This window comes from Acomys russatus, chromosome 16 (genome assembly GCF_903995435.1).
Source record: "Acomys russatus chromosome 16, mAcoRus1.1, whole genome shotgun sequence".
Taxonomy (NCBI): Eukaryota; Metazoa; Chordata; class Mammalia; order Rodentia; family Muridae; genus Acomys; species Acomys russatus.
In genome coordinates this window covers 32,776,102-32,798,511 of record NC_067152.1, presented here as the reverse complement: position 1 = coordinate 32,798,511, position 22,410 = coordinate 32,776,102, and the positions used below count along the sequence as shown (strand labels likewise).

Sequence of the window (22,410 nt, the reverse complement as noted above, 5' to 3'; positions counted from 1 at the left end):
TGGTCACCCCACTTCTTCCTGATGCACAGTCCTGGGTGGTCACCCCACTTCTTCCTGGTGCACAGTCCTGGGTGGTCACCCCACTTCCTCCTGTGCACAGTCCTGGGTAGTCATCACCCCACTTCTTTCTGTGCACAATCCTGGGTGGTCACCCCACTTCTTCCTGGTGCACAGTCCTGGGTGGTCACTCCACTTCTTCCTGGTGCACAGTCCTGGGTGGTCACCCCACTTCTTCTTGGTGCACAGTCCTGGATGGTCACCCCACTTCTTCTTGGTGCACAGTCCTAATATCTGCTGCCATTATGGGTCTTGTATAACCCAGCACCAAAATTTATTTTACAGATTTTTGAATACTATTTCACATACGATATATATGGATGAGATAGTGTCAAGATGGGACTCAAATCTAAGTACAAATGTCATTCATTCACTTCTTACCTTATATACATAACCCAAACACAATTTTACACATCTTAAATAGTTTTGTATAGGGAACAAAGCTTTGCATTGTTTTAGCCCTCAAAGAGTTTCCAATTTGGGAGCGCTTGGAGTTTCTATGTTTTTGGATTAGGGGTGTTCAACCTATGACCTGTCCTCTCTATAGACTTATTTTTGACATTTCAAGAAATGTTTCGTAGATTGGATCATAGATGGGGAGGTTAGCATTTTTGTTTGTTTGGGTTTTTTGTTTGTTTTGTTTTGTTTTTCAAGATGAGGTTTCTCTGTGTTAGCCTTGGCTGTCCTGGACTCTCTTTGTAGGCCAGGCTGGCCTCGAACTCACAGAGATCCTCCTGCCTTTGCCTCCTGAGTGCTGGGATTACAGGCGTGCACCATCACACCTGGCCTTTCATTTATTTAATTTTGTCATAATTCTTGGAAATTCACCCAAGTTGTGTTTGTGCCTAAACTTGGTCCCTTTTTTCATAGAATACTGTCTTATAGTCTGGATTTACTGCTGTGTCTTTAGTCATTCACCCACTGAAGTGCGTCTAGTTTCTCAAGAAATATGACATTGAAAATCTGTTTGCTGTGACAATTCATGTACAGTGTGTGTGTGTGTGTGTGTGTGTGTGTGTGTGTGTGTGTGTATGAATGGGCATATGGGGTCTGAGGACACCTTGTTTGAATTTCTTTTGTCTATCATGTGGGTCCCAGATATTGAACTCAGGTTCCTTGTCTCGGCAGCAAGTGCCTTTACCCACTGAGCTGTCTTGCTGGCCCCATCAACTGGCCTGTTTTTAAAGAGCTCTAATTAAGTAGGCACTGAGCATCCGGGAGGGTCCCTCCCTCCCTGAGACTGGGCACAGTTTTTCCACCGGTTTTAGCAGTGTTTATGTGGCTCCTGGCTTGGTCCTGAGTCACATGACTTGCACTGCTGTCCACAAGCCCATTTCCTGTGCACATTCTCGCGCTCCAACTTGGCCGCCCTTTTTAAAAGAAACCTTTATGTATCTATTTATTTTGATTGTGTTTAATCAGGTAATGAAACTGTGAAGAAACAGGAAGCAGCAAGACAGTTGTATAGAAAAGAGTGAAGGATTACATCCTAGTGACCTCGGGAACTAGATGTTTCACATTCGGTGTGTTCTGCCATTTTCAGACTTGGACCTCCCTTTAGCTGTGTTCTCCGGCCAACCCTTTTTCTTCTATTGTGTGGCACTTCAAGATGTCTGAAACGCTTTTCTTCTCCAGGCCCAGAGAGGGCTCAGGGCTGGGGTCAGCCAGCAGAAGTTCCAACTAACTTCACCATGCATGACCACCATCTGTGGGTGCTCCTCCGGCAAATGCACTGGTCTCTACTGCTCCTTTCTCTTGTGGAAAAAAAAAAATGAGGGTGACCACGTGTGGCGGCACACCTGTAATCCCAGCAGGCGGGAGGCCGAGGCAAGGAGATTGAGAGTTTCAAGAAGTTAGGTTTTGGAGAGGGGAGGGTGGTTCGGGTGGCTCAAGAGGCACCTGAGATGGAGTACAGGGGACTATGGGGTTAATTAGAAGGTTACTAACATCAAGGGCAGAGAGGCAACAGCTTTGCAGAAGTGGGGTCTCATCTTTCTTAAGATAGGGGAGGTTTCAGGGCATAAGCCTGCAGCCAGGCCCTCTGACTCCCTGGCAGGAGACAGGAAAGGGGATGGGGGGGTGGGGGGGTGGGAGCAGGGTGTGGCACTAATACTCTCTTTGCTAGTAGCTCACTTCCTGGATGAGAGAGCCTGGCCCTAGGACATTTTTACTAGGGATACACAGACAGTATCTCAGGGTGCCTGTTGCTATCTGTGAGAGGAGACGGCTGTAGAGTGAGCAGGGAGGGAGGGAAGAAAGGAAAGAAGAAAGAAAATAATGACGATACTAGTATTTGAGGCAGGCACAGTGGTACACACCTGTAAACCAACATGCTGGAAGAAGAGGCAGAAAGATACATGTCTACGGCCAGCCTGGGCTATTAGTTATTATGTGTGAAAAAACAGGTCCATAGTAGTCTTGTGTTAAAGGATAATTCTTAAAAGTCAAGTCATGGGGGTGGGGGCTGGGGGCTGGGGGGTGGGATGTGGAAGGGTGGATGGGGCTGGAGAGATAGGTTAAGAGCATTGGCTGCTCTTCTAAAGGTCCTGAACTCAGTTCCCAGCAACCACTTGGTGGCTCACAACCATCTATAATGTGATCTGATGCCCTCTTCTGGTGAGCATGTGTATGTACAGGAAGCCATATGTATATGGCTAGACTGAAGCAGGAGGATTCCTATACATTTGAGGCTATCTTGAACTATACAGAGTTTTGGGCCAGCCTGGGCTACAGACTGAGGCCCTGTCTCAAAAACAAAACAAAACAAAACAAAATAATGCATATGCATATATGATTGGCCAGGTGACAGACAGCCTAACAAAATACTTCATCTGGTGGTTCAGGTTTTCCATGAAAGACGTTGAAACGTCTTTGCCTACTGGAGTCCAAATCATTCCACATGAGGAGGACTCACAGCAATCCACCTGCCTCTGCCTCCCGAGTGTGCGCCACCACACCTGGCCTTGATGACTTTTCTTATCCATGCTAGCCTTGCAAAGAGCATCTTTCTTTTCTTTCTTTCTTTCTTCTTCTTTTTTCTTTTTCTTTTTTTTTTTTTTTTTTTTTTTTTTTTTTTTTTTCGAGACAGGGTTTCTCTGTGTAGCGTTGGGTGTCCTGGACTCACTTTGTAGACCAGGCTGGCCTTGAACTCACAGCGATCCGCCTGCCTCTGCCTCCCGAGTGCTGGGATTAAAGGCGTGTGCCACCACCGCCCGGCTTCTTTTGTTTTTGTTTGTGTGTGTGTGTGTGTTTTTAGATAGGGTTTCTCTGTGTAGCCCTGGCTGTCCTAGACTCACTTTGTAGACCAGGCTGGCCTCGAACTCACAGTGATCCACTTGCTTCTGCCTCTGCCTCTGCCTCTGCTGGGATTAAAGGATTAAAGGAATGCCTCAAAGAACATCTTCGGTGCAGTGAGCTGGGGCGTGAGGAAGACTTGGGTCTAGGAGCTTGGCTCCTTTCCACGCTCAGGAGCTGGAGGAAGAATTCGTCTTCAGATGCTATGTGGCACGCAGATGTGTAATGTGGGTTATTTATAGAGACACTTAAAAAGCTATCTCCCCTGCCTGTTTGTAGCCCCCACGTCATACCTGACACAAAAGACCAGGAAATTCCTTCTGCCTTGTGCATGCAGGCTCTGAGACCTCCGCCCTCCTTACATGGAGCATCTGGACTGCTGTAAGAATGGCTTTAGGCTAACTAAAGTGATCCGGTAAGAAGGCCATGGAGGGGGTGTTGAAGGGCCTGGGGCCCGGGGAAGGCTGTGGCAAGGTGTCCATCTGGCCCGCTGGACTTCCTGAACCTGTGAGAGGAATTACAAGAATGTGGTCTGTGCTGGGCACCGTAGGCAGCAGCAGAGGCAGGGGCAGTTGCTCTTTGAGTTGACTTAAGGGCCATGCCATAGTCAGTCATGAGAGAGCAATTCGGCCTTTACTAAAGGTCATCAGGAGGTCAGGGATGTGAGAAGGAGTGAGTCACTTTTGCCAAGAAAGCTATCAGATCTGTACCCCCCCCACCTTCTTCCCCGCCCCCCTGCCCCCACTTTCTGGTGTTGGAAATCAAACCCAGGGCCTTGTGCACACTGGGTGGGTGGTCAGGCCAGTGAAAGTCTTCCATAAATTGGTATGGACGTACACGCTTGCAATCCCAGCACTTAGAAAGCTAAGGCAGGAGCATTTCTGAGCGGTTTTGTTTTGTTTTGGTTTGGTTTGGGTTATTGTTGTTGTTGTTGTTGTTATTGTTTTTTGAGACAGGGTTTCTCTGTGTAGCCTTGGCTGTCCTGGACTTACTTTGTACACCAGGCTGGCCTCGAACTCACAGCAATCCGCCTGAAAGGCATGCGCCACCACACCCTGCTTGCTTCTGCTCCATTTTTTTTTTTTTTTTTTTTTTAAATGTGGGTGCTGGGAATCAAACTCAGGCCCTCTTGTTTTTTCGACAAGCTGAATGCTAATGTCACAGGTTAGAGCCACTATGCCCAGCTTATACAGACCAAGGCATGGAACTTAGGGCTTTGTGCCTGCTAGGCACATACTCTGTCAACTGAGCCACACTCCTGGGCCTGATTTTATTTTATTTTATTTTTTTGAGACAGGGTATGGTCATGTATCCCAGGCCAGCCTAACATGTTTCTTGGTATTTTAATGGATTTTTTTTTTCCAATTAAATTTTCAGAACTAGTTTGCAAAAATGGGGCTAATGTAGAGGGTGCAGGGTGAAGCCAGCCACTGCTATGTGCCCCTGGCCTTGTGAATTCTGCTTTCTTCTTTTCCCAGTTCTCACTAGAGTCCAGCAGCCCAGGTTTTAGAAATGGCTGCTGCCTTCTCCTAGGGCATTAGCAAGATACTAATTACTGCTGCAGGAGGGTGGGAAGGTGGGGGAGGGTAAAAGGGGGGGGTGTCTCCTGTGTCAGGCTGGCCTCAAAAGTGCTATGTAGCAGAGGATGGACTTCACTTCTGATCCTCCTGTCCCTCCATCAGGTAGAAGTCACAGCTTTGGGGTTTTGTTTGTTTGTTTTTCTGAGACAGGGTCTCTCTCTGTTAGCCTTGGCTGTCCTGGAGTCATTTTGTGGACCAGGCTGGACTCGAACTCACAGAGATCTGCCTGCCTCTGCCTCTCGAGTGCTGGGATTAATGGAGTGCACCACCACTCCGGGCTGGGGTTTTGTAGTCCCTATGGACAAGCAGCTGCTGGGTCTTGCCTGCTGGGAAGGGGAGCTCTTTAGCTTTCTCAGGCTCCCCTCACCGAGACCACAGAGTTTCAAAGCCAGAACCTTGAAGAGATTCTGGGTTTAGGCTAAAGGTTCAATCTCTTTTCTTTGTTTCTTTGTTTCTTTGTTCCTTCCTTTCTTTCGCTCCTGGCCCCCCTCCCCTCTTCCTTCCTCTCCTCTCCTGGGAGGGGACCCAGGCCCCTGTATCTCCTATGCAAGTGTCTTGTCAGCAAGCTCCTTCCCCATCTCAAATGCTAGACTGGTGCTATTTCAGCTTCCTGGTGCATAGAGGGCTTGAGGGGAGGCGTGGCTATTTTGTCAGCTTGTCTTTGGGTAGATTTAGCATTTGCACGGCAGCCAACTTAAACGTCTGGATCAAAACCCAGTGATAAGCTAGTGACTGCCCGTCCCTTCAACCAGACTTATTATGGTTTGTACCCAAGGTCCTCCTGCTGACCTCCAGATAACCACAGCCATTTTCTCCCGAGCTGTTCCTGGCAGGGTTAACTGTTTCCTAAGCTTGTGATAAACCAATTAGAAGCTTCCTTTTATTTTACTAAATTTCCTTTTGTTAGAGAGAGAGAGAGAGAGAGAGAGAGAGAGAGAGAGAGAGAGAGAGAGAGGAGAGAGAGAGGACAAAAAGCACGACTGAGTTGCTTTGACTGTTAATAGCATCACGGTTTTGTGGTTGCTATGGTAGCAAGAGCAGCCTTCATCTACTGCATCAAGACTCAGGCTGGGAGATGGCTCGATGGTTAGGTAAACTGCTAGCTGTGGGAGCATCAGGATCTGAGTTCAAGTTCTCAGCACTTACATAAAAGCTGATGTGGTGCCACCTATCTGTAACCCCAGGTCTTGGGAGGTAGAGACAGGCAGATCCTGGGAGTCCACCAGTCAGACAACGTCCACCAGGCAGACAATGCAGGGAAAACGACAAGCTTCAGGTTCAGTGAAAAACCCTGTCCCAACACATAAGGTGGAGGAAGACATCCCACAGTCAGGCTCTGGCATCCACACATGCCTACACAGGTGAGTGTACCTGTGTGCATATACCACAGGCACATACACACACACACACACAGGCTTACATGCATGTGCACACGAATGCGTTCGTGCAATATGTAACATACCCTCTGGAGGAACCCTATTATCCTTCTGGAAATTGTGTGGGAAGTGATGTCGTGTGTCATGCCACAGTGACGGTATGTGTAAAGAGGATTTTGACTAAGGGACTGGCGCTGTGGCTCAGTTAATAAAGTACTTCCCTAACATGGGCAAAGCCCCTGGTTCCATCTAAGACATCCTGTAAACTGTGTGTGGTTTCTCAGCCATGTACTCTCATCTCTTGGGAAGCAGAGGCAGGAGGATCAAGCCTTCAAGATCATCCTCCTCTACAGAGGAAGTTTGAGGCCAGCCAGGTCTACACCAGGCACTGCTTTTATTTTGTTTTGTTTTGTTTTATTTTTTGAGACAGGGTTTCTCTGTGGAGCCTTGGCTGTCCTGGACTCGCTTTGTAGACCAGGCCGGCCTCGAACTCACAGGGATCTGCCCACCTCTGCCTCTCAAGTGCTGGGGGCATTGCCTTTAAAACCCTGGCGGCCAGGACAGCCAAGGATATACAGAGAAACCCTGTCTCGAAAAACTAAAAAAAAAAAAAAAAGCCTGGCGGGACAAAAGAATTTTGTTTCAGGTTAGCCTGAGACACGTAGATGGAGGTAAGAATGTCTCTTTATTTTTTCTTTGAATAGTTTACTAATGACCTGGATGAGAGTTCTGATGTTGCTGAGATTAAATTTTAGGATGACTCAAGGCCAGAAGGGAGAAAACAGAGGATGGAGTCAACTGTCAAAAACATCACGAGGAGCCAGGCATAAAAATGCTGGAGGTGCAGGCAGGAGGGCTGGGAATGCTGTCTAGAGGTTAGCGGGGACTCTAGGAAACCCGGTCTGAAATAAATAGCAACGGCCGGGCGTGGTGGTGCACGCCTTTAATCCCAGCATTGGGGAGGCAGAGGCAGGCGGGTCACTGTGAGTTCAAGGCCAGCCTGGTCTACAAAGCGAGTCCAGGACACAGAGAGACCCTGTCTCAAAAAACAAAACAAAACAAAACAAAAATAAAATAAAATAAACAGCAACAAAAGCTAAGTGAACAGGCAAAAGCAGGGCAGAGGCACTGACCTAGAGACAGAAGCAGGTAGCAATGCCTAACGTGGAGGTGGGGGTGGGGGGTTGTGAGAGGTGAGTGGGGGGAGATGAGGGGGGCCAAGACAGAACAAGAATGAACCAGTCACATCTCTCACCTGGGGCCTTCCTATTTTGGGCCTCCCAGCAGGAACTCAGTCTGTAAGCTACTATGAACCAACCTCCCACAAAGCTCCGGAGGACAGGGCAGCCATTAGCCCCTTTTCCAGGCACCCAGCCCAGAGCCACTTCATGTGCCTTGGCTTCCTCCCTGGCCCTCTGGCTCCCAGGCCTGTCATGGAGAAGCGTCCTGGCCCATCCAAGTTTCCAGCCTCAACCTGTGCTGTCTGATTTGAGAGAGAAATGTGATTGGGAAACAGATCACCTCAGGCCTGGGAAGGTCTGTGCAAGGGGTTCTGGAGACAGACTTTGCCCTTGAGAGGCCCTGAGGAGGTTGACATCAACACAGGATGTTCAGTTACTGTTGGGTTTCAAATTAGTCAGCTTTTATAAGGCAGGAATAAGGAGCCAGTCAGAATCACCTTCCGGCCTTTGATTGCTCTATCTACAACACAGATCATGACCCTCTCTGTGGGAAGCTGAGGGTGGCCCTCAGTGGCCCTCAAACTACAAAGTCTGGATTCCTATCCTGTGGGATGTTACCAGAGGAAATACCATAGAGTTATTAATGGTAGTGTGGAGATCTAGAGAGGCTCAGTGGTTAACAGTATTTGCTGCTCTGGCTAAGGACCCAGATTTGATTCCCAGCTCCCACAGTTCCCCAGCTCACAACTATCCGTAATTCTAGTCTAGGGAGTCCAATGTCTTCTGGCTTCTTCAGGCATAAGGCAAAGCAGTACATGCAATATAAAACTATATAAATATTTAAAAAAGAAGGGAAGAAGCCTGGTGTGGTGGTGCACACCTTTAATCCCAGCATAGGAGGCAGAGGAAACAGAGGCAGGCCGATCTCTGTGAGTTCAAGGCCAGCCTGGTCTACAAAGTGAGTCTAGGATAGCCTAAGCTACACATAGAAACGCTGTCTCGAAAATTAAATTAAATTTAAAAAGGAAGGAATGTTGGATATGCTAATGCATAGTTGTGATCCAGCCCTTTGGAGGTAGGAGGAGAAAGATCTGGAGTTCAAAGTCATCCTTAATTACATGACTAGTGCAAGGCCAGCCTGAAATACATGAGCCCCTGTCTTTAAAAACAAAACAAAACACACACACACACACACACACACACACACACACACACACACACAAATCCTCCACATTGCACACCTTTAATCCCAGTACTCGGGAGACAGAGGCAGGCAGATCGCTGTGAGTTTGAGGCCACCCTGGTCTAGTCCAGGACAGCCAATGCTACACAGAGAAACCCTGTCTTGAAAAAAAAAACAAAACAATGCCGGGCGTGGTGGCACATGCCTTTAATCCCAGCACTCGGGAGGCAGAGGCAGGCGGATCGCTGTGAGTTCGAGGCCAACCTGGTCTACAAAGTGAGTCCAGGATGGCCAAGGCTACACAGAGAAGCCCTGTCTCGAAAAACCAAAAGAAAAAAACAAAACAAAACAAAACAAACCAGCACTCAGGGGCAGGTGATCTTTATGAGTTTGATACCAGCCTGGGCTGCAGAATGATACCTTTCCTCAAAAACTTGGGAGGCTAGCCCCAGCCTCCCAAGTAGTTAGGACTACCTGCCCGCGTTGCCAAGTCTGTTGCTATTGTTTTGTCTTTCTTCTTCTTCTTCTTCTTCTTCTTGTTCTTCTTCTTCTTCTTTGCTGTCCTGGACTTGCTTTGTAGACTAGGCTGGCCTCGAACTCACAGCAATCCATCTGCCTCTGCTTCCTGAGTGCTGGGATTAAAGGTGTGCACCACCTCCTCCCGGCCTGAGACAGGGTTTCCCTGTGTAGCCTTGGCTGTCCTAGAATAGATTTGTAGACCAGGCTAGCCTAGACTTTACAACAATCTGCCTGCCTCTGCCTCCAGAGTGGTGGGATTAAAGGCGTGTGCCACCACACCCAGCTTGTAACAAGTGCTTTTAACCCCCGTGACATCTCTCTAGTTTCCTTTTTGATTTTTTTTTTTTACTTAAAATTTTTTAAAATTAGTTTTGTTTTTAGAGACAGGGTTTTTCTGTTAGCCTTGGCTTTGTAGACCAGGGTGGCATGGACTCACAGCAATCCTCCTGCCTCTGCCTCCCTGAGTGCTGGGATTAAAAGTGGGTGGCTTGATTTTTATTTTGACATAATTTTTCACTTAATTTTCCAGGCTAGGTTTTGAGTTCACTCTCACTAATCCAGGCTAGCCCCAGCCTCCCAAGTAGTTAGGACTACCTGCCCGAGCTGCCAAGCCAGGAGGCTGTTGGTATTGTTTTGTGTTCTTCTTTTTCTTTTTTTGTTTTTGTTTGTTTGTTTAGTGGTTTTTTTGAGACAGGGTTTCTCTGTGTAACCCTGGCTGTCCTGGACTCACTTTGTAGACCAGGCTAGCCTCAAATTCACAGTGATCCACCTGTCTCTGCCTCCAGAGTGCTGGAATTACAGGTGTGTGCCACCACCATTCAGTTTAGTAATGCTTTTTTTTTTTAATAGAAAATGTGGACGGTTGGAGATTTTTAATTCTTTTTTTTTAAAGATTTATTTATTATTTTATTATTTATTCTACCTGCATGTGTGCTTGCAAGACAGAAGAGGGCACCAGATCTCATTATAGATGGTTATGAGCCACCATATGGTTGCTGGGAATTGAACTCAAGACCTTTGGAAGAGCAGCCAGTTGTGGTTTTTTGTTGTTATTTTTCTTTTTCTTTTTCTTTTTTTCTCAAGACAGGGTTTCTCTGTGTCCTGGGCTGTGTAGACAGGCTGGCCTGGAACTCACAGCAATCTGCCTGCCTCTGTCTCCCAAGTGCTGGGATTAAAGGCATGTGCCACTGTGCCCAGCTTTTTTTTTTTTTTTTAAAGTATAAGAAGTGTATTTTCATGTGACATCATCTTATATGTAGAAAATAAGTAACTAAGAGGCAGGCAGATCTCTGTGAGTTCAAGGCCAGCCTGGTCTACAGAGTGAGTCCAGGACAGCTAGGGCTCCACAAAGAAAAAATAAGTAACAAAAATGGGTGAATATATTCATCAGTTTTAGGCTCCAAGATCAATTAAAAAAAAAAAAACAACTGTTTTTTTTTTTTTACATCAGCAATGAAAACCTGAAACAGAAATTAAAAAAGAAATATCATGTATAAACATATTCAAAAAACCAAATGTCTACAATATTTAGTGAAAGGTAGAAAAGATTTCCAAATTATAACCACAAATATAAAGGAAATTATGACATAAATAAGACGTGCCATTTCTCATGTAGTGAGAGACACAATATTAACCACATGATAACATCACCCAATGCGATCTCCAGATTCAACAAAGTATCTATGAAGTTGCATATTTTCTCTCAAGAATGGACACAGTAAACCTAGACCCCACATGGCACTGCTTACACCCATTGATTCATGAGAGAATGCTTTCTTAGAATTGGGTCAAACCACTTCCTTCTAGAAATAAGAGATAGTAACTTGTCAGTTGTAAACTTTAAATTAACGCACGTATTACATTTTGGCAAGTAGAATGCCTGATTTTGTATTGCTTTGAAAATAGAGCCAGGCGTGGTGGCAGAGGCAGGCGGATAGCTGTGAGTTCCAGTCCAGTCTGGTCTACAGAGTCCAGGACAGCCAAGGCTACACAGAGAGACCCTGTCTTGGAAAAAAATATATAGGACAGGTGGCTACTCCCAGGGTGTTCTCTTAGTCAAGACTATTTCTCCATGATGGAGGCTGAACCCAGGGCATCTCGTAGATGAAACAAGCAGAATCACCAACTTGTACCACCCAGCCCCAAGTTTTATTCAAAACTAATTTAGGTAGGTTCTCTTGAAAAGCCAGTTCTTCTTAACCTCTGAGCCATCTCTCCAGACCCTGACTAATGCTTCTTGATCTACTAAGTACCAATTGCATCCCCTGCCATCAAGGAACTATCAGTCTACTTGAGGAGGAGAGGCCATTGCCACATGGCTGTCTGAAGGGTCTGACAGGAGGAAGTCCAGGGAGGTGAGAGGGCATGAGGAAGTCATCTCAGCCTGAGAAAGAGTGGGGAAATTTCTAGAGAAATTTATGTCTGAAATAAGTTAGGAAAAGTAAGTAACAATTGGTCAGCAAAAAAGAGGGGAAAGGATGCTTCAGCAGGTACACAGCAATGGGAAAGTTTTGCTATGCATTCTGGGAACTTTATACGTTAGCAACTAAAGCTTAGAGCAGGGGAGGGCGAGGTGTGATTCTAAAATAGAGTTAAACAAGGTCTGGGTAAAGTGGACCTAGACTCTACCTTTTCCCAGAGAAATTTTTAATTAATTTAATTTAATTTTTTCAAGACAGGGATTCTCTGGGTAGTCTTAGCTATCTTAGCTGGCTTTGTAGACCAGGCTGGCCTTGAACTCTCTGAGAGATCTGCCTACCTCTGTCTCCCCAGGTGCTGGATTACAACAGATGGTGGGCCACATGGTCGGGGCATCCAAAGCACTTTACAAAGTTTCAAACATCAAAGTGAAAGAAACCAATTATAGTCTAGAAAATCCCCTAGGCAAGGCAGCTGCAAACACCTGTAATCTCAGTTGTTTGTCGGTGACGGGTGGGCAATTGAGCAATCCCCCTGCCTCGGAGTAAGGAAGAAAAGAATGAAGAAAGGGAATAGGGTATGTTAGCTCAACAGTAGACCAGGTGCTTGGCATTCCTGAAATCCTGAGTTCAATCCCTATGACAGCCAAGGAAAAGTAGGGGAGGAGGGTGTAGGGAGCGGGAGAAGTGGTGAGCTGAGCAATCTTGAGGACAGGAGTTCAAATCCCAACAACCCTAAAGGACCTGATCCCCTCTTCTGACCTCCAGGCACACACAGGCACACAGACACCCCCCTTCTTCAGCACACATATTCATGAAGATACATAAATATTTAAAAGGAGGCGGAACGATTCAGTGGGTAAAGGTGCCCGCTGCCAAGCCTGATAATCTAAGTGTCATCTAAGTTTGATCCTGAGACCCACAAGGTAGAAGGAGAGAATTCCTACAGGTTGTGGGCAGATTATCTTGTGAGTTCGAGGCCAGCCTGGTCTACAAAGTGAGACCAGCCTGGTCTACAAAGTGAGTCCAGGACAGCCAAAGCTACCCAGAGAAGCCAAAGCTCACCCCTCCCACCCACCCCACCCCCCACAAAAGTTGGGAGTTGGTGGGCAGTGAAAACTCCCTATGGTCTAGTGTGGATTACATGCACGTACATATACGTATGGATGGCCACAGGGGTAAGTCAGTGACCACAGCCCGCTGCAGAGGCTAAAGAAATTCCCCGTTCCACTGAATCACCAGCTCCGATGTCCGGGTAGCAGTGTTCATCACAAATACTGCACGTTGTTAGAAAAGCTAGCCAGGGAAGGACAGGAGGCCCAGATTTATCCTGTGTGGACACAGCCCCCTGGGGGCCCATAGGAAAGGCAGGCAGGCCTTACTGGGTATCCCACAAAAGCACTTTTGGGTGGAAGCCGAAGGGAGGGAAATTAAAAACAAAACAAAACAAAACAAAACGGAAAAAACCTCACCCTGTCAGGGGAAGGAATCCCCAAACCCAGATGAGGCAAGACTCAAGAACTTTGAGGCAAATGTCATTTCTGGGTTTTTTTGTTGTTGTTGTTTTCTTCTCTTCCAGACAAAGCCACTAGATTCTGTGGTCTCTCCGGATGCCAGTCATTTCCTGGGGAGATATCAGGCCAGCCCAGACCTCATTGTCCTTGGTTTCCAGCTATGGCCGCCATTACCTGACAAGCACCAGGGCTGTTCGCTCTCTCTCTCTCTCTCTCTCTCTCTCTCTCTCTGGGTGCCTGGAGAAGTTGTCAGAGCTGTTTCTGCTTTTCACACAATCAGCTTCTGGTCTGTGACGAGGAAAAGAATTCCTCTCCTGAGCATGACTGGAAGGCAGAACTGACTGCATGCCTCAGTCTACAAGAGCCTGCCCTCCTCTCAGGATGCAGCTGAGGTGCGCCTCAGTCAGCAAGATGCACCTGGCTGCGCTGCTCACGCTGCTGCTCTGTGAGTTTAAAACCTACTTCTCTCTTCAGTTTCAGTAGACTTGAAGTTAGTTAAATCAACAGATTTTTTATTTTCTCTATCTCTTTCAGATGCAAGCCTTCAGGCTCAGGAAAACTGTAAGTCCTGGTGTTTTTACATGACTTTCTTTTTTGTGTCTGTTCTGAGAGTCTTAACTCATGGTGGACTGTTTAAGGGTTGGTATTTATAACAACTGAGGGAAAATACTCCAAAGGAAAACTAAAGTGGATTCCGTCTTGGCTTTTTCTTTCTTTCTTTTTCTTTTTTTTTGTAAGAAGGCATTTAGAAGGACAGCCAGGGATACAGAGAGAGACCCTGTTTCGAAAAACAAAAACAAAAAAACCAAAAAAAGAAAAAAAAAAGAAAGAGGCATTTAGAACAAGAACTTGTTCTGAGTCAAGGCTCAAGGACTGTGTTTTAGAAACAGTACAATAGAAGAGCATTCCAGAAACAGTCTCATTCTTAGACCTTGGGGGGTTTCTGTTTGTTGGAATTGGGGAGATGATTTAAAAACAAAACAAAACAAAAAACAGGACTCATCATTTGTTTGTGGTGTTTCTGTCATAAACTCTTTGCTTTTACATCATAGTACATGTCCAATTGTTTACTTTCCAACTCTGCTTTATTCGGTTGGGTTTGATGTCCATAATCCCAGCACTTGGGAGGCAGACACAAAACAAGAGGCTAAAGGAAAGTTTTTTTCTTTCAACTTTTAAAATTTACATATGAGACACTGTAGCCTTGAGAGACTCAGGAAGGCTGAAGGGCCAGACTGTAAATTTCTTCTTTTTTTTGTTTTGTTTTGTTTTTTGTTTTTCGAGACAAGGTTTCTCTATGTTATCTTGGCTGTCCTGGACTCACTTTGTAGACCAGGCTGGCCTCGAACTCACAGCGATCCACCTGCCTCTGCCTCTTGAGTGCTGGAATTAAAGGCGTGTGCCACCAACGCCTGGCTTGGACTCCCTTCTAAGAGATTAAATACAAGAAGAGGCCAGGTCTCCCTTCCCACCCGCCTAGCTCCATTTCTAGTGAGATCTTCTGTGCCTACATGCGGGGAAGGGCTCTGTCTGCCTTTAAATCACACCCACCATCAATTGAGAACTTACGAAATTTCAGATGAAGGGGTTGTCTTGCTTGGTCTGGGACTCTGACGGAAGGGGCTCAGCCCAGCCCAGGGGCTGCGGTTCTGCTCACAGATTACATACTCAGACAGTTAGGAGTCACTTCAGTGTGTGAAAACTAGGGATGCTGCTGTTGCAGGCTGACCTACAGCTCTTTTTAGCTATAGAGAGGGACTGGGCTGACTTGAGCCAGTGATGGAACTGTGGCCCCAGGGTGGGGAGGGCTGATGGCCTATCAGTCCCTTTCCTTAGACACTCTACTGCCTTGGCGACGATGCACATGCACGGAGGCGGACTATGTGTTATCTATCATCAAACCATCCCCACTTAGGGACAGAATCAGCGAGCCTCAGAAAGCCATGCCTCAGCCTGGAAAGTCAGGGCTTGTCAGCACTATAATCTCCGCTACCGGAAACCCAGACATCTGTCTGGAGTCTGTGTTTTGCTCTGCTCTGCTTAGTCTGGTTTGCGATAGGAATCTCCCACTGTATCCTAAGGTAGTCTTGAACTCACTATGGAGCCCAGGATGCCTTTGAACTTCAAATCCTCTTGCCTCAGCCTCCCTAGTGCTGGGGTTACAGTTGTGTGTCACCTCCCCTGATGTCTGAGGCCAGTGTTGCTTTGTTTCTTGGACCCTTGCCCCCTTGCTATAAAATAGAAACAGTCCACAGACCCTGTGACATGGAGTAGGGTGAGGTTGAGATTGGAGTAAAGGAGATGGCTCGCTTGCCCTGTCCATGGGGATTAGTAAAGGGCAAGGGTGTTCACCTCTAGCCCACGTTTATAACTTAAATGTCTGTCCTAGTCACTTTCCACCTCATCCATGCCCTCCTACCTCTCTGCCTCTCTTTCACAAACAGGGTGTCTTGTACCCAAACTCACTCTGTGGCTCAGGATGACATTGACTTTCTGGTCCTCCTGCTTTCATCCCAAGGGCTAAGATTATAGGCACACATCACACCAGCTTTCTGCAGTGCTGGAGATCAAACGCCAGCGTTTTAAGCAAGCACTCTACTGGCCAAGCTATAGCCCAGCTCTCTCCTATCTCCTGTCTGGAGTCTGCCCTGCCAGCCCTAGATGGTTCTTGAGTCTCAAGACCCCCATGGCTTGTCTTCCATGGCACCCACTATTCTCCCATCTCTTTCTCTGCTTCACATGGCACCAGCTTCTAAGAAAAATGAGGCAGAACGCCGTGGCAGAGCACGCCTTTAATCCCAGCACTTGGGAGGCAGAGGCAGGCAATTCTCTGTGAGTTCGAGGCCAGCCTGGTGTACAGAGTGAGGCCAGGACAACGGACGCTACACAGAGAAACCCTGTCTTGACTCCTCCCCCTCCAAAAAAAAAGAAAAAAGAAAAAACGAGCCAGATAAACAAATAACAGGCTGAAGGTGCTAATTTAGATCAGGGAGGGAGTTCAATCTTTCTGAGGGGTGAAGGTTGAGCGCTTTGAGGGGCTGGGAGACCTGTGCGTGTGGTTATCATAAAGTTACACCTATTTTTGGTAGTTGGGCGGGAAGCCGGGTTGGTTCTATTTGGTACCCAGGCACACTGTTTCTGCAGGTGGAGCTGAATAAGGTTAGGCTGGGTTTGCGCCATTCTTTCTGGCTAGGGGCTAGTGCCCAGTTCAGCCTGACTCAATTCCTCATCACCCTAGACTATTATACAATATACAGCAAATCTGAAAGGATAAAAAGAAAAAGGGGCCCGGCAGTGGCTGGACACACCTTTAATCCTAGCACTCCAGAGGCAGACCAACAAAACAAAAGAAGAAGAAGAGGAGAAGGAGGAAGAGGAAGAAAAAGGAAGAGGAAGAGAAGGAAAAGAAGAAGGATAATAATAATAATAATAATAATAATAATAAGGAGGAGGAGGAGGAGGAGGAAGTGGAGGAGGCTGGGTGTGGCGGCACACACCTTTACTTCCAACACTCAGGAGGCAGAGGCAGGCAGATCGCTGTGAGTTCCAGGCCAGCCTGGTTTACAAAGTGAGTCTAAGACAGCCAAAGCTACACAGAGAAACCCTGTCTTGAACCCCACCCCACCCCACCCCCCCAAAAAAAAGAAGAAGGGGAAAGAGTTGTAGTTGCATTGTAGTTGTAGCTGCATTGCAGGGAGAGATTTTCCAGCTGGAGTGGGGTCTCAGTGGTAGAAGGAGCATGCCCAGGCCCCTTCTAGGTGGCACAGGGGCTGGCAGCTTTTAGCCCTGAAGAATTGAATGGTCCTGTGGGAGGTGAAAGCGTGCAGTCTTTGTTGGAAGAACAAAGTGAGAACTTGGTGAGACAGCTGAAAAGGCAGAGACCAAAGAGCAAGGCTAGTACAACCGTAATGGTTGGGTCTGCCAAGGAGCGGGGGGATCAGTGGCCCCCACTGAATCTAAGAATTGTTTAGCATTTTTCTGTACTAGGCCATGCTGGTTTGCTTAAAAACAGCCTTTTCCCCTAAGAAGGCACAAATGCTTCCTTTTTTAGCCATCATTAAGTCTAGTCTTCTGCTGTTTTGGAGGATCACTGCAGCCAGGAAATCTATTTGATTTTGTAGGGTGATTACTGCTTGTTGTACCAAGATCAGGCTTCCTTAATCTGATTGGTCACTTGGCTGTGGTCTACCTATTAGAGCCCTTGTTGTAAGGGTGAGAGCCATGGGGGTGGGGGAGTTGCTTGTTTTGGTATAGGGGGAAATTCAGAGGGTAAAACACTTACAAGACATGTGAAATGTGAGTGTGAGCATAGTAAGGAGTCATCAGTGGAGGAGCCAGAGAGGGTGGGAACTAAAAGCCAATACATGGGGGGAGGCTTGTGACCACTTGGGATTGGTTGGTGAGATGCAGCATCCTTCTTGGAGGAGAGAACAAAGCCCACCCTTAGTGGGAGTCAGAGCTAGTCATGGAGCGCCTCAGAGAAGGGAGCTCCTGGCTGGAATTCCTCTAATAGCACTTGGGAGGTAGAGGCAGGTGGATCTCTGTGAGTTCAAGGCCAGCCTGGTCTACAAAGTGAGTCCAGGACAGCCAAGGCTACACAGAGAACCCATATCTGGGGGGAGGGGGCGGGGGCGGTGCGGTGGGGACCAAATGAAACCAAAATCAATCCAAGCCAAAAAACCCAAGTAAATCTGGTTTGCACCTTGCTCAAGGAAAGGGGCTGACACGCTGTCCTGGTCCCTGTGCAGAGCAGAACAAAAAAATCACAGCCTGTAAGTTCACGGTGCCTTTGAGATGGGAAGGGCCTCTTGGCCTTGTTTAGAGAACCGGTTCCTTCTTTAGGTCTGCCTGCTGACCCCTCAGATCTGTTTCATGATCCAGACAACTGAGACCCAGCTGCGCCAGCTCAACACTAGGGTTAAGCAAGCCAGTCCACCCAAGTGGGTGAAATGCGTCTGTCTTACTCCGTTTATTCCAAGTGGCCCCATTCTGCAAGTCAGTCAGGTCCTGGCCAAACGCGGACCCCCTTCCCTCCTCGCTCAGGCCCCGAGACCATCTCTACCTCTCACCACACTGCAGCCTGCCTCCCTTATTATAGGAGATGACTTCTTCATCTAGAAAACAGAGGACTTGGAGGGAACTCCCTGGACTTCCCGCCTGGCTCTGGCTGCTCGCTAATCTCCCTCCCCACCCATCCTCCTGGCTCCTCTCCAGGGTCCCTGCTGGGCCACCTGGGCCTGAGCCCATCATTCCTCACCATAGGGACCTCACGGCTACATTTATTCCTGTCTTCTCTCCCACTTTGAGGCTCAGACGCTGCTCTCAACCACTGGGCAGCCTCACCAGCGCCCCCACGCCCACCTTGAGAATCTCCATTTGATTTCCCAGTTCCGTTCTCCGCATAGACAAACCCAATTGGTGGCTCCTTTTTTTTTTTTCTCGAAAAAAAAAATCATACATTAAACTACCCACCCCCACTTGTGTCCATTCCTGTTGGAAATTGGAAGCTACTTTAGAATGGCCAGTCCCCCTTCAGCTTCCTCAGGTCGCGACCTCCCTGCCTGGAGTCTCTCCTCCCTAAGGAGTCACCAAAGACCACCTGACGCCAAGTCTTTTCCATCCCGGAACTTTTGCTGCCCTTGACTAAAGATCATACCCGGATCTGGCTTCTCTGACTTAGGATTTCCTTCTGTTTTGTTTTTTTTTTTCTTCCTAGGAAGCCCTCCTTCCTTGCTTGCTGGGGAGACTGACTGCCCACCCCCTCTCCTGTCTCTGGAGCCTCCCCGTTAGTCTCTCCACAGCCATTTTCTCCTCTGTGAGCCTCCTACCGCTCTATTCCTCTCCCGTGAGCCTCGGGCCTTCAATCCTGGGCCTATAGTTTATTCCTTTGCCAGGCCTTCAGATTTCCTCTCAGCACCAAAGCTTTGTCTTTTCTTTTCTCCTTTCCTTGGCATTCTCGTAGCCAGGAACCGGTGTTCCATTTTTCAGTCTGTAGTCAGTCAAATTAAGCATTGAAAAATTGTGCTAAAATGTAATCTAAAATTTAATTTTTAAAATTTTTCTTTTATTTATTTATACTAACTTACTTTTTTTTTTTTTTTTCCGAGACAGGGTTTCTCTGTGTAGCCTTGGCCATCCTGGACTCACTTGTAGACCAGGCTGGCCTCGAACTCACAGCGATCCGCCTGCTTCTGCCTCCTGAGTGCTGGGATTAAAGGCGTGCGCCACCACGCCGGGCTTATTTATTCATACTAACTTACTTTTAAGGCAGGGCTTCTCTTTGTAGACCTGGCTATTCTGGACCCAGCTCTGTAGACCACAATGCCTCTGTCTCTGCGTGCTAGGATTAAAGGTGTATGCCATTTTGCCTGACTTTAAAAAGTATTATTAGTGGCATTTAGAGCATTTACAGCATTGTGTAGTTCTGGAATATTTCCATCACTCTAAAAATTAAGTAGAAATTAAGCTCCTTTGGTCCCCTTCAGAGTCTTGCATGCCATTTGACTCAGCCCCACCTGCCTGCCGAGCCTCACTTTTTTTTTTTTTTTTTTTGTACTTTTCCGAGGCTGGGTTTCTCTGTGTAGCCTTGACTGTTCTGGACTCACTTTGTAGGCCAGGCTGGCCCTGAACTCCCAGTGATCGACTTGCCTCTGCCTCCTGAGTGCTGGGATTAAAGGCGTGTGCCCCCACCGCCCAGCTACTCAGCCACTTTCATCTGAACCACCGTAGGGTGCTCACTGACATGGAGCCAGAGGCCCCGGAGATTTTTCTCAAACTCCAGTTCATTCTGGCATCACCATCCTGACCGACATGACCCCTCTTTCCTGCTTCCCTCTCAGAACTGGCCATGCCACAGGTTTCTCGCGCCCCTGTGTCCTGACACATGATGTTCTGAGTGACCACAGCCTGCCTTTGGCCAACTGACTCAGTCCAGGGGCACATCCTGCACACTGTCTTTGCCCTCTTCCTGGGCAAGCTCTTCCTCTCTGCATCAGACATGACTGGACTATAGCCACTAGGGTCTCTGCCAGCCTGAGTGTGTGCGTGTGTGTGCGTGTGTGTGTGTGTGTGTGTGTGTGTGTGTGTGTGTGTGTGCTTGCGTGCGTGCAGATACAAAGACAACAGGCGTAATTTCCTTTCTTTTTCTTTCTTTCTTCTTCTTTTTTTGTTTTTGTTTTTGTTGTTGTTGTTGTTGTTGTTGTTGTTTGGTTTTTGAGACAGAGTTTCTCTGTGTAGCCTTGGCTGTCCTGGACTTACTTTGTAGACCAGGCTGGCCTCGAACTCACAGCAATCCGCCTTCCTCCACCTCCTGAGTGCTGGGATTAAAGGCGTGCACCATCATGCCTGGCTAGCAGGGGTAATTTCTTATTTTCCCTGGAAGCCCAGTGACCTGGCACAGATGTAGCATAAATGTCACGTGGCTGGGAACATGAAGTGACCGTGTTTGAGAGTCCTTGGGCAGATGGGGCAGTATGTTCTCTGCAAACATGGAAGCTCCTCAGGGACTCGGTGCTCCCAGGAGCTTTGTAATTTTCTTGACAATAGTGGGTAGTTGGGGGGGGTCCCTCCCCCAACTCTCCCCCAACTCTGAGTCATTTCCAGGTTGAGAGCCAGGTGGCTAGCTGAGGGCGGGTGGCTCATCTTGCCAAGGAGGCCTTGATTCAGGAAGAAGGCCCCATCATTTTAGTGTTTGGCATTGTGTCTTTTTGTTTTTCTTCCCTCCAGATGGGGTTTCTTTGTGTAGCTCTGCCTTCCTGGAACTCACTCTGTAGACCAGGCTGGCCTCGAACTCACAGGGAGCCACCTGCCTCTGCCTCCCACCTGAGAGTTCTGAGACTAAAGGTGTGAGGTGCCGCCACTGCCTCCTGGTGTGGCATTGTGACTTATCAGTGCTGTGAAGGCTTTAAAAAAAAAAAATTATTGGGCCAGACATGGTGGCACATGCCTTTAATCCCAGCACTGGGGAGGCAAGGCAGGTGGATCGCTGTGAGTTTGAGGCCAGCTTGGTCTACAAAAAGAGTCCAGGTCAGCCAAGGCTACACAGAGAAACTCTGTCTCAAAAAAAAAAAAAAATATTTAGTTTTATTCTACGTGCGTTGGTGTTTTTTGCCTGCGTATGTGTCTCTGGGGAGGGTATCAGATCTGAAGTTACAGGCAGTTGTGAGCTGCCATGTGGGTGCTGAGAACTGAACTCAGGTCCTTTGAAAGAGCAAACAGTGCTCTTAACCACTGAGCCATCTCTCCAGCCCCACTGTGAAGACTTTGTTACTCAGGATTTTTCCCATCAGCCTTCTTTCAGATCTCTTTAGGCTGTTCTGTGCTCTGTTCTTTTTTTTTTTTTTTTTAATTTATTTATATAGTAATCTGCCCACATGTGTGCCTGCACATCAGAAGAGGGCACCAGATCTCGTTGTCAATTGTTGTGAGCCACCATGTGGTTGCTGGGAATTGAACTCAGGACCTTTGGAAGAACAGACGCTACTCTTAACCTCTGAGCCATTTCTTCAGCCCCTGTGCTCTGTTCTTTATAACAGTTTTGAACGGTTTGAGGTTTAATGAGGAGAGTTGAGGTAGTGGAAAGCCTTCCAGAAAAGTCAGTTGTGCATAACAGGAAGTCTGTGGGACACCGCCAACACTATGTACACCACTTCCCAGAGCCCAGGTCCCCCAAGCCATGAGTTACGCACCTCTGTGCCAGCAAGACCTCTGTGCTTCTGTGCTTTTGCTCGGGGTATTTACTTACAGAGAAGAGTAGACTTTCTCCCTTATAGACATGAAGAATTCTCAAGATCGGCATGGGGGTGCTATTTTTTTTTTCCTTCGCTTGATTTTGTTTTGTTTGTTTGTTTTTGTTTTCATGCCTATAGCCCTAAGGATTTAGGAGGTTGAGACAGGCCGGGTGTTGTGGCACATGCCTTTAATCCCAGCACTGGGAGGCAGAGGCAGGAAGATCTCTGTGAGTTCGAGGCCAGCCTAGTTTATAGAGAGAGTTCCAGGACAGCTGGATCTAATCCACAGAGAACCCCTGTCTTGAAAAACCAAAAATAAATAAATAAACTCACAGCGATCCACCTGCCTCTGCCTCCCGGTGCATCCGGTGAGACACTCCCTCCACTAAGCTGCTCCCAGGAGATGTGGCAACTGGCTTGGCCCGGGCAGCTGTCCTGGAGGGGAGAGCTTGAAGCTGAACTTGTCTATAACTGATGGGAGAGGAGCATCTGGCTCCACACGCCTAGATAGTCACATAAATAACGCTGGATAATGGGAGATGTGACAAGCAGGGCCAAGG

At 47.5% G+C, this 22,410-nt stretch overlaps 1 protein-coding gene across 1 annotated transcript in view; it reads left to right on the top strand.

Moving 5' to 3' along the window:
• Positions 1-13,301: 13,301 nt before the first annotated feature.
• Positions 13,302-22,410, top strand: part of Pecam1 (platelet and endothelial cell adhesion molecule 1) — a 54,538-nt gene continuing 45,429 nt past the window's right edge. The window contains exons 1-2 of the mRNA XM_051158914.1: positions 13,302-13,566; positions 13,656-13,682. Coding sequence (XP_051014871.1) covers positions 13,467-13,566; positions 13,656-13,682 — 127 coding nt within the window. The 5' untranslated portion in view covers positions 13,302-13,466. The remainder of the gene's footprint in view (positions 13,567-13,655; positions 13,683-22,410) is intronic.